The sequence below is a fragment of the Falco biarmicus genome, chromosome 8 (assembly GCF_023638135.1).
Source record: "Falco biarmicus isolate bFalBia1 chromosome 8, bFalBia1.pri, whole genome shotgun sequence".
Taxonomy (NCBI): Eukaryota; Metazoa; Chordata; class Aves; order Falconiformes; family Falconidae; genus Falco; species Falco biarmicus.
In genome coordinates this window covers 7011106-7023191 of record NC_079295.1, presented here as the reverse complement: position 1 = coordinate 7023191, position 12086 = coordinate 7011106, and the positions used below count along the sequence as shown (strand labels likewise).

Here is a 12086-nt window from a genome sequence, read left to right as displayed (position 1 = left end):
GAATCCACCCCACTCTGCAGTGCTGAGCCCGGCGGCAGCATTCAGGCTGGGGGTGCAATGCGGTGCTGCTGGCTCTGCCTTCCCGAGATGACCAGAGCCCCTGGGCTGAGCAGAGACCGAGCTGACGCTTGGTCCTCACCGGTCCATCAGCAGCTTCTCTGGGGCCCTTGCTCCTAGCCTCTCTGAAACATTACCTTGGGCATGGACGGACAGCCAGTATTTCAAGAAAATACTGTAATGGCTGGGTTTTATCTGTTCTTTAATCTTCTGGCAGACTAGAAACAGAGTGACCTTCCTTATCCCAGGAAATCTTATTTTCTCAGCACACGGGGTCTTGAGTCCATCCAGCACTTGCTAAAGGCTCACAGATATCTGAGGATGCTCTTTGTCACTGAGTCGTAGCAGACTGAAGCGAGTAGTGCAGAGCGCTGGCCCTCATCACCCCGTGGGGTGAAATTTCTGGCGTACTTAAGCAGTTTGACATTTACTGAAAATACTATTTTTATTGGCAAATTGTTCCAAAAGGAACTAACAGGGTGGATTGGAAGTGGCTGAATTAAAGTGACTTGTTCCCACCCACCTGCTCACCCCAGCCTGTCAAAAGCAGTTTTAATTAACTACAAAATTAAACAAATTCAGGGAAGATCCATTATTATTCTAAGCAGGGTTATCTCAGCTTGTCAAGCTGGTGGTTTAACAGGTTCAAGTCATTGATTTTGCTCAGGGTCCCAAAATCAGAGCCCTGAAACCAGCCCAGACAGGGTTTTCTGGGTTGCACAAGGGCATCTAATAGCGTGCTCCTACTGCACTGCATTGCCCTGACTGTTGTGTGCCCAACCTCTGCTTGCAACGCTGCAGTGGCTCATGAGAATGAATGGAAATTCTGCGTCCTATAGATCTCTGCAGATAAGTCTCTCAGGTACAGCTACCTGAATTCCCTCTAAACCCGGTAATGAACATAAGCCTCCGAGTTTTGTCTCCTGCAGATGCATCAGGGGCAAGAGGTGGGTGCTATCATCCTGATGTCCTGTTGCATGGGATGAAATGATGTTTGAGACCTTCATGCCAAGGAGATTGGTAGGGAAAAGCTGCAGCTTTGTTTGCTGGCCTTCACACAAAAGATCGTGATGAGGGCACCACCATTGTGACAAAACCAGTTGTTCTCCTTGGACTGGGCTTGCCTGAGAGACGGTGGAGACTAACACCATCTGACGTGAGGGGCCCGATTCTGATTTCACGCGTGATTGCACATCCATGCGCCAGCCATGCCAGGGTTGCACTTCTGTGGGTGGCTGCGGCTGGTCTGGTTTAATAACTGTTGAGGTGCAGTGTGCTGTGATGAGCTGCATGGTGCTCAGAGGACGAGCAGGGGCTCTCACTGGACATCCCTCCCTGGGTTTCCAGGGCTGGAGCCAGGGGTTTGTGCTACTCTTCGTTGTAGAGACTTGCCAGCTTTCCTGGACTGTGCTGGAGGTATGTGATGCTGTGTTTCTATTCCTCTTGGTTTATTCATCAGGTCAGAAATTGCTCTTAAATACGTGGAATCCCACTGAAAATGCTATAAATGTAAGGTGATTCTGCAGAGGCAAAGGAGGCTGGCATGGTCAACACCCAAAGCAGGGTGCCCAGCCTGATACCAGCTTGTGGGTGCACCAGCTGAAGGAGAAACCCAGGAAAGCAGCTGGGAATTTTCTGGAGGGAAGAGCAGGCTCAGCACAGCTCTGGGCTGGTCTGAGAGCAGAGGTGTGTGTTTGGCTTGATGTGGCTGAGCCCACCGCAGTGTGGCAGGGCTGGAGCTGTGGGTTATCACACTATTGCTCCTGAACTTTAGCTAATACCAATATCTAAAGCCAATTTTTCTCCCTGGAAGGCCCTGGAAAAACAATCCTGCTCTCTAGAGGGCAAAGGATCTGGGAAGAAAGACTTGCCGATGGGAAGGGTGGTAGGAAATGATTGTTTAGGAAATAAAGAAGAGCTCCCAAGAGTGGCAGCCAGCTGACTGGTGGGAGAAGCAGGAGTTAGAAGACCACCTGAGGCACAGAGGTGGCAAACGAGGCAGCAGGAGAGGCTGCTTTGATGGCCTTAGCACTGAATTTGTGGGCAGAGGAGCCAGCAGAGCAGAGAGGAGAAGGGAGGGAGTAGAGGGTCCAGAGGAAGGCACATCTGTATCCCCACAATAGTAATTGGGGTCATAGCGGTGAGTGAGTCTGGAAGAGCACCGTGGTGCACATAAGCAAGGAGGGGAAGGCAGGTTATAATTGCTTGTCAGGAGTCAATGAGTGACACCCTGTGCCGTGAGTGGAGACGTCTCACCCAGAGGAGAGCAGGGAAAGGGGAGCAGGTGACTGAGAACGAAGCCTCCAGAGATGCTTGCTGGGAGGGCAAGAGCAGGGATGTTTGTCTCCCATGATGCTTGGGAAGATCAAGGGCAGGTGAGAAGCAGAGATATACTGCTGGCTGATGTACCAAGGTAGTGTGGGACATCTTTTTTTCTTCTTTTTTGGTTAGAGGTATCTGAACTATTTCCACTGAAGCTGGAGAGTAAGCAGAGGAAAGGTCAACCAAAATGACTGGTCTGTGGAAAGCGGCAGCAGCTGGAAAAGCAGCTTTATTGCAAAATGGCATTTGATGTCACTCATTTATATGGTGCTACTGTCCTCTCACAGCTTCGTCTTCTGACAGCAAAACCTGCCGGTGGCTGATGTGTTTCCATTTGGAGCCTGGGTTTGAGGGAATGCTTGACTTTAGTTTTCTGCTGTAGTGTTTTTTCTCCTTCCACCCCTGTCCTGACCTGGCCAGACTGTGTTGTCGTCATAATCCCGAGATGGCTGCATTGCAGCGCTTCCCAGACACTAAAACACAGTGCTGGAAATCGCCGGATTATGTCTTAATGGCAGGATCAAGCCACTGGGAGATGAGTGGGGAGAAAGCTCCTGCTTACGCAGGTGGACAGGCAATGCTCCTTGGGAAAGCAAGCTAGGAAGCATAAAATGTCAGAAAAGCAGCTTCTTCCCAGGCTTCCCCTGCTTTTCTCTCTGTTTAGCACATATTTCATTTTCCAAGGGTCAGAAAACGCTGGTTGGAGTTTTGTGAAGGGGGTATTGAGAGGACAGAGGTGTTTAAACATTTCCTCCCTCTCAATGGAAAATTTTGTCTTGAGTGATGGACATTCTGGCCAAGATGTTAATCCCCGCTGTGAAAGTCTGCCAACCCCATTAGAAATCTGGGCCACGCTGTCGCGTATTGCGGTATACTAAAGGACGCTGAAGTTTTGTGGTCATCTTTAACACCTGGCTTTCTGCTGGTGGGGCTCCTGAAACACCAAAGAAACTGGGATGTCTCCACCAGCATGCTCCAGGGTAGGGTCTCGGGGGTGGTCTTCTGGGCAGGTGGCACGGCATCCCCTACAGACTGGTGCCCTGGCCACCCTGCTCTTTACCTGCACAGCTCGGCAAGGGCTCTTGGTCAACAAGGCTCCAAAGTGTTGGAGTTTATCAGTTTATTTATTGTTTTCTGGAGGCTGTGCAATGGGCAAGGGGAGTGACAGAGACTTGACTTTGCTTGGCAGTGCCCGTGAACTTTCCATCCAAACCTGTCAGGGAGGGAGTGGGTTATGTCTGTGGGACATTTTTGCAGCGAGTTGTCCTCTGTTTGTTTTTGTACAGCTTGAACAAAACATTGCTGTTCCCCAAAACAAATCCCTAGATGAAGCAATGAAATTTGATGTCCGTAATGCCGATGAGAATATTCCATGCCAAGATCTACCAAATAAACCCTACCTTGTGTGTCTGCCTTCTGGCAGGGCCGTCCATCCCAGAGGCACCAGGATGACTTTAGTGCAGATGAGAGAGACCCTCCCTCTGGAGTTGTGGTCTGCAGGCAGTAGTAGTGCTAGTGCCAAAGCAAGAGGAACAGTTTTGTGATGGAGCTCATTTTTGAGAGCCTCAGCCACCTTCTCCAAAATGCAGGCTGCTGCTGCCGCATCCTAAGGTGGCGGGGGCTGTCTTGGGGGAGCTGCCCCCCAGTGCCAGCAGCAGATGCCTCGGTGCTCTGCTGGGTGTTTGCAGAGGAGGCATAGGCAGCATTTGCTGGAGCTGTGCCACTGGACTTGCTCACCTGTGGCCAACGTGCCCAGGGAGCCCAAGTGGATGCATGGGAAGAGGAAGAGGAGGAGGAGGAGGGCTGGCATTGGCGGGTGTGAAGCCAGCAATGTCTCCCAGCCCCTGCAGGGACACTGGCTCTGCCTGAGCTCAGCCGAGCCCCCTGCTATCGCCTGTCCAGAGGGGCTGCGGGGATTCCAGCATCCCCTTTTCCAGCTCCCATTTGGAAACCAGGCTGGAGAATGAATTCCAGCCCAGAGCTCCCCCTATTCTGCTTCACGTGCCGTCTCCTGTCTGGACAATGATCATGGTATTTAATACACAGTGTTCAGAATTCCCCTAATTAGAAGGTTTTGCTTGAATTTTAGGAGAGTGTCAGTATTTGTGCGGTATCAGCCGGCATAACTCAAGAGCACCAGCTTAGACAATCACTCCAACCTCTAAAAAACTGAAAAGGAGAAAAATCAGAGTATGTATGTTTGTGCATGGGGAAGAGGGGTCTTTCTGCTGTTCTGGGTTTCTATATTCCTTCTTCTTCTCCTTCTCCTCAGTCACTGGTGCCTGAGCTGCTTTTTCAGACATAGGGAATTCATAACAGATTAAGGAAATTTCCGGGGATTTGATGTATTTAACCTCAAAACCAAGGGAGAAGGAAGAACCAAATTGCTCTGGGTACTGATGATACCTTCTCCGAGGACTCTCCCAAAAGGCAGCTGCATTTAAAAGGCCTATTTATTCTGTAACAGGATCATCCTTTGGAAAGATGCTATCTGGCAGTTTTGGGGCAGATCAGTGCAGGGCACAGTGCTCCCCACTCTGCAGAGTTCCCCTCAATGTGGTACAAAGACATTTGGCTGTTCCCCATGGTGGCACTGCATGGGAGGATGCCTCTCTGGTCCTCTGCCTGCAGTTTCCCAGGCATGATGCTCAGCAGAGCCTCGCTTGGCTTGCTGTGCAACTTCCATTTTAGGGGCAAATTTGACACTTCTGTCTCCTAATGCTGTGCCTTTGACCTCTGTGGGGCTGCACCTGCTTTGCACTGGGCTGGAGCTGGGCTCTGGATCTGCTCTAGCCATTGGACTGGATGTAATGGTGTCCTCAGGGCTTGCAAGTATATGGACAAAGAAGCCATTTCAAAGCTGCCGTGAACTAGGCAGAATACGACAGTGAAGAGGAAGGGTCTGAGATGGGTCTCTCTCCAGGCAGGGAATGCTCTGAAATGCTCAAAATGGCGTTTGGGGGATAATTTTTCCAAGCCCTTTGTCTGTGAAGAATGAGGGCTCTGGGGGGAGGCACGTGCCCAGGGTAAATGCCTTGGCTCCATTGTTCCCATCATTTCCATTGAGCTTATGAACCCCCATATAAAAGACTTACCTTTCACTAGTATGATTAAGAAAAGGCCAATGTAGCTTTCCCGCTCACTGGAGCATGAAGCGTGTTTAATTTAATAATGCTGATAAATCTTAAAGCCAGGAGCATTTGGCTAACACATGACCCACTTTTTCAATCAATTGGAAACATTTACATAACGGCCTGATGCAGGGTGCCTCCTGTGAGGGATGTGGAGCAAGGGATGGCAGACACCCCCACAGTAAGCGCTGCCGCTGTGGGACATTTGGTGAAAGCAAACTGGTGAATTTGGCCAGTCCTTTAGCAGGGGAGTCATGACCTACCTCATCGGGGCTGCCAGCAAGGATGTGCCTGGGTTTAGAGCACCTCAGCCACCCAGCTGGGCTTTGGGGTCCACCACCATGGTGGCAAAGCCCAAGCTGCTCCAGGGTCCCACCCTCACCTGCCTATTCCCAGCTGTGGGGCTGGCACCCTGGGCTTCAGCTCCCAGGCCACTGTGGTAGAGCAGCTTGCAAAAAAAAAAATCCCTTGGGGTGGTGTGTGGGGCAGGGTGGCTTTGTGGATAGTGCGTCTGCAAGTCATGAAAGCCACTGCCTGTGGATACACCTTGACCATCAGCTGTGAACAGCTTCTACCTTCCTCTGACTGTGCTGGCAGAGGATGCTCCTCAGCCGGGAAGGGGAGCTGTACCTCTGTGTTGGTGTGCACCAGCCTTGTGGGTGCTGCAGTGGTGTCATGGCTTTGTTTCTTTCCCTGTGACAGGGCTAGATTGCTTCTGGGGCAGGACATCCTCAGGGATGGCTGTCCCCCTATGCCATGGGGGCACCTCTGTGCTGCAGGTACTTTGTCTGCTGGGACATCAGGAACACTGGCAATGCTGACCTCCGCAAATCAGCCCATTCAACTTTTTCAGCATTGCCTCCCATGCATGGGAGTCAGCCTGGGGTTAAACCAACACATTTTCCTTTATTGTTCACCTGCAATGGGCTCTGTCTTGAAAGACAACGTTACTGATTTTGCACATTGTGGTATAGTGTCTCAGCCCGTTCCCATTATTCTGGTCCCCAATGTTGTCACCTTCTTCCTCGGAAAAAAATCACCTCCTCCCCGCCCTCAACAGTGCCTTTTGGCTTGACATCTTCAACACATTTCATTTCTTATCCTTCTTGTGAGGATTTTACTTTTTTTCATTTTTAACATCCAGTGGCCTCAAGATTAGCATTTGCAAGTAGGTTATGAGCAACCTCATTCCCAGTGAGCTGGTCTCCTGTTAGCTCGGTGGGAACACCGTTCCCCTGCAAACCACGTGGTTTTAGTCCATTTTGGCTTTCATCATAACTTCTTGGAAGAGGTTTTACATCAAACCCATCTCCCAGTCATGATTTGTGCGTTACTGTATGTTTATTCATCCTGACTGCCTCTTTGCATTAAAGTAATACTTGGGAACTGCTTTACCTCCCATTAAGACGGGGATAAGTCCCTGTCTGAGCAAGGGAAGATGCCAGATGCTCATGACCAGGATGAAAAATCTCTCATCTGATATATACTGAGGGATTAAATAACATGGTGGAGAATTGCTACGTATCTCTCGGCATTGCACATAGAAGGATGATGCTGGCATCTCCCTCTGAGACAGGACCAGTCTCCCCGTGCAGTATGTCAGAGGCATTTCATATGCCAGGTCCTCTCACGGAGATACTACTGAGGAGGCATCAGGAAAGAAAAAGGAAAGATTTGTTGCTGTTCTGTGATTTTTTTCCCCTCTGCCTTGAAAACATCAGTGGCGTTTTTCCCTCTAGAGGGCAGAGGAGGAGAGAGAATGGGAAGGAGAAGGAACACGACAGCACCGGGCCACTCCCAGAGGTTTCTTTAGATACATGCCAAGCAGGAATGACTGGAAATGACATGGGTCTGAGATGCAGTGCCCAGCTGGGGTGCTCACAGATCAGGATGAAAATGCAGATGTGTAGCAACTGGGACACCAGCTCTGGCCTTCCCACTCTGTACTCGTGGGGTCAGATATATTTCCTGGTTACTGAAACACTGGTTTTTGATTTTCTGGGTGCCTGTTCACACCTGGTGAATCCTGTTTTGCTAGATAGGTGCCCTGGGTCTTTTAAAGTCCCAGTTCAGCCATCGGTCTTTGGCCAGGCTGCTTCACTGACTCCCTGCTCCTGCATCCATGCACTCAGCTGGGCACAGCGGCTTTTTGGCTCATGCAGGTGGGATCTAGCTGTGCCATCTCGGACACTGAATCTTTACGCCCACAATGCCTTTGCATAAAGCAGAACTATGGGCTGCTCCCAGGCTTGCACCCAGCGTGGTCCTTGCAGCCAGCAGACGGCCCAGTCTGTACCCACCAAGGTGCTCAGCCCATGACATCTCCCACAGCTCCTCCAGCTGGGGCTTCCCACACCCTGCTGCTCTGCAGGGTCCATCCCACATCGAGGAACACGCCTGTTTTGAGAGAAGACCTTTCCCCTCTCTGTCTCCAGGTGATACGGCCGTGGTGCTGTCTCCTCCTGCACCGGGGCTGCCCTCCCAGCTAACGCACGTCTCCCGTCCCCCGGTAGGAAATGGAATCAAAGGTCTCCGAAGGCGGCCTGAACGTCACCCTCACCATCCGGCTGCTGATGCACGGCAAGGTAAGGCCTCCTGGCGAGGGGATTTCCTCGTAGCTCCCTCTCCCACCTCCTCTCCAGCTGTGCCTGGGTCCAGCCAGCCCCATGTGCCACCTCCTTGGCCCCGGGGTGCCAGAAGCAGGTGCCCTCCCGCTGATGGGGAGGGTGGCACAGTGACATGGTGCTCCTGGCCCTTCTCGTGCCTGCCCCCCATGCTGTCCCTCTGCTGGGGACAGTGCGTACCAGGTCTTTGCTTCATTGTGGGGTTGAGCTGGATTGTCTTCATGTTTTGTAATGTTGATTCCTTTGTGTTTGTCTTTATTTTGATAGGAAGTTGGAAGCATCATTGGAAAGGTAAGAATGTCTTTTAAATATGTATTTAATGCTATTGCCTGCATCTGTGGTGCTGTAGATGCCAGTCACCTCTTCCCTGTGATGTCCTTAGAAGTTTGGTGTGCATGGGCTTGTTGCTGCATTTGTAAGACAGAAATGATGAGAGACCCCCAAAGGGATCAAAGACCATTTCCCTAAAAAAAAACAGCTGCCAGACATACCTAGTGCTGTTTCCAGCTGTGTCCCTGGGCTGATGGATAGCTGTTTATGATCATGTTGCCCTGACTTCATTAAGAGAGACTAAAAAATGCTATGCAGACTCATTTAAATTCTGGAGCACTTGTCTCTGAGGCCACAGGACACCATTTAGCTCGTGTAGAAAAACTTCACGAGGTGCTCTGCTCCCTGGTGCTTGCCGTGGTGGTTTGGAAAGTCCTGGCTATCCAGGATTGGTTTTTTGGTGTTTTTAAAAGGCCAGTTTATGGTGGCAAAGATTTTCAGCCTCAACACCTTTCCCCCATATGGCTGTGCCTTATTTTTCCATCAGCCTATCTAGCCCTGGAAAGATTTACAGTTGTACCTGCTTTATATCTGGATATAAAGATACTAGTTCTCTCTATAGATACTTGATCAGAAACTGCTTTCTGAAGCCATTCTGAAGTGCCAGCTTTTCTCAGCATCAGACCAGTTTCAGAGCTTTTTCTCTGCAGTTTTCCTCTTAATGGGAAATGTAGAAAGGGAGGTGGAGGCTGTGGTTGTGCATTAGTAGCTCTTTTAACTGTTGTGGCGCACAGACACAGGGAGCAGGGCTACGATGGCTTCCACTCTTAGCTCTTCAGAGCTAAAGGCGGGTGTTTGGAAGGGTTGTTTTGAAGGTGGAAGTCTTGAATTTTTAGTAATAGCCTGTGTTTCTGCTTCTTTCAGAAAGGAGAGACTGTGAAGAAGATGCGTGAGGAGGTGAGCAACCTAATGGGTAAAATGATTTGTAGGAGGAGGGGAGAGGAGTGGGAAGGGCCGGCGGGCTCCGCTGCCCAGCAGCGTGCAGCACGACGGCCAGAGCTGCACATCGCCCTGTGCGATGGGTGCAGCAACTCCCAGGGTCAGGACACACACAAGCCAGTTGTCCCCAGAGCTTTTTGGTCCAGTTTTCTTGCTCTATACTCAAACAAACCCCTATCACATTTCTTAGGAGTTTTCCAGAGCCAAGAATTTGCTCTTAATGAAACACTGAAATTAAGTCACTCATAAGATGCTTGAGTTTGTCCAAGGACTTTGCACATGCAGCTAGCAAGGAATTACCAGATCAGTAGGCAAAACTCTTCCTTTTACAAGCAGTGATCCCACGAGCTGGTCTTTCCTTGGTTGTGTGGGTTTGCATTGCAGTAAAAGACCCAAAGCAGATGCTTGGAAGCCTGTTCTGAGGGTTGGGGCAAGGCAGTGCTGGAAGCATCGCAGGGGGCAAGGGTGGGAGTTTTTAAAGTTAGGGATGGCCAGGGACCAGGCTGAGACAGGACCTGACTCAGAGGAAGGGCTGCACCTCCGGTGCATCCCCGCTGGTTGCTTGGCTGTGGCTATTCCAGGGCTGCTCTTCTCCTTCCAGAGCGGGGCTAGGATCAACATCTCGGAGGGGAACTGTCCCGAGCGAATTGTGACCATCACCGGCCCCACCGATGCCATCTTCAAGGCTTTTGCCATGATCGCCTACAAATTTGAGGAGGTGAGAAATGTCAGCCGTTTGCCCCAGGAGGGCAGAGTGAAAGGGTCTGCACCTAGGCCTTGGGTGGCCTGCCGGCCAGGCAGAGCTCTGGCATTGCCCACCGTTGGGGCCAGCAGTGCAGATGGCCCTGGGTACCTCCGACCCATGTGTGGCTGGCTGGACTTGCTTAACTGGTACATGACCTCAGCACAAAACCTTCCAGACATCTCTAACTAGGCAAGGACTGAGCTTCAGTGAACTGTCCCAAAGGTCTCACAGTTAATTAACTGCAGGGATGCGCAGTGATGCAGCTGCAGACAGAGACCAACTGCAGTCAGGGGGACATGACCCCTCTCCTCTGGCCCAGGGCATTGGGGCTGGCCTGGATGGCAGGCTGCTGGTCAGATACGAAGGGCTGATGCGTTGCACTCTTCCTTCCCAAGGACATAACCAACTCAATGAGCAACAGCACTGCTACCAGCAAACCTCCGGTGACGCTGAGGCTCGTCGTGCCGGCTAGTCAGTGCGGTTCGCTGATCGGCAAAGGAGGCTCCAAGATCAAGGAAATCAGGGAGGTAAGTCAGAGCTGATTTCATTATCGCATGTAATTGCAGCTCCTCAGAGCTGATCCGTAACCAAGGGGGAGCTGCCTTGGAAAGGGGGATCCATATGCTGCTAGCATCGTGCATCACATTGCTTCCCAGGATGATCCTGCTGATGTAGGAGCAGCATCCCATGGCACCTGACCAACGTGGTCCTGTGGGTGCAGGCAGGGCGCCACATCGGAGCTCACGCGGGGCAGCGCAGCTCTCGGGAGGCGCGTAGCGTCGGAGCTGGAGCTGGCTGTGAAGAAAGGCATTCAGCTGTGGGATTTCTCCTTCTCTCTCTTTCTGTCTCCAGTCAACAGGTGCTCAGGTTCAAGTGGCGGGGGACATGCTGCCCAACTCCACGGAGCGGGCGGTGACAATCTCGGGGACACCCGACGCAATTATCCAGTGTGTCAAACAGATCTGTGTGGTGATGCTGGAGGTACAGTCTGTAACAAAGGGGGTAAAGTACATAGGAAAAAAACCCAGCTGGCACCACAACAGCGCTGGGAGCTGTGGAGCGTGTCTCTCGTACCCTTCACCACGCGTTGTCGGACCACTCTCATTTCCTGGTACCTCCGTTTGATGCGCACCTAGTGTGTTTTCCCCACCATCGTCCATTGTTTCTAGAGTCCCACACTGGAAACCTGCCTGGTCGGGTGCCCCAAAGGAGATGGTTTGTGTCGTAGCCCAGGGTGGCTGCAGGAGAAAGGGGTGCTGGAGGAGGCCAGGTGGGCTGGGACAGCTGTAGCCTGGTGTCCCAGCAGCACCCAGGGTGCCATGGGAAGGGGATGGGGGCTGCAGCCACTCCAAGTGCCTGGCCTCCTCTGCACGGGACTCACGGTGTCCCATGAGGACCATGGCTGGGAGGAGAAGGCCAGTGCATCCCGTGTGCTGGGGGAGCTGGAACTGGGAGCGCAAAGCTGGGCTTCAGTGAGGCACAATGGGAAAGGCAGTGAGGAAGGCAGGTGGAGAGCAGGGCCTGTAGAGTGTGTGGACATGTGTCCAAGGTGCCATTTTCTGGGAGAAATGCTGACGAGCAGAGCTTGAAGATCTCTGCCATGGAGTGATGCTGCTGTGCCAATGGCTTGTTGCCAGGCATGACCACATCCACATGCCCCACATCCACACCTGCCACCCCAGATGGGAGAAGCTCCAAGAGGGAAGCAAATCCAAATGTAAGCAGTTTCACTTTGGCAGCAGCACAGCTAAGAAGGAGTTGCCACGAGCCACATTACCCACCACTGCTGGTAGCGATGCTCAGGCAGGTACGCTCTGCTGCCAGAGGAGTGCAGTTTTAGCTGCATGGTGACTCCAGCTCATGCTCTGGACCGTGGCAGAGATGAGCCCAAGGTGATGCTTGCAGGTGTGATTCTGTGGCTGCTGTTCTTGCTGACCA

The 12086-nt window shown here is 51.7% G+C and overlaps 1 protein-coding gene across 32 annotated transcripts in view; it reads left to right on the top strand.

The window, feature by feature from the left end:
• Positions 1-12086, top strand: part of PCBP3 (poly(rC) binding protein 3) — a 67878-nt gene that overhangs the window by 26389 nt on the left and 29403 nt on the right. For 29 of the 32 annotated variants that reach the window (XR_008823419.1, XM_056348430.1, XM_056348427.1 and 26 more), the window contains 6 exons: positions 8024-8095; positions 8402-8425; positions 9329-9361; positions 10005-10121; positions 10544-10675; positions 11001-11129. Coding sequence is in view for 31 of the 32 variants with exons in the window: in XM_056348430.1 (XP_056204405.1) it covers positions 8024-8095; positions 8402-8425; positions 9329-9361; positions 10005-10121; positions 10544-10675; positions 11001-11129 (507 nt within the window). In the remaining variant the exon portion in view is untranslated. Of the gene's footprint in view, positions 1-7945; positions 8096-8401; positions 8426-9328; positions 9362-10004; positions 10122-10543; positions 10676-11000; positions 11130-12086 lie in introns of all 32 variants that reach the window. The other 3 variants (XM_056348432.1, XM_056348433.1, XM_056348431.1) reach the window with 1 other exon arrangement.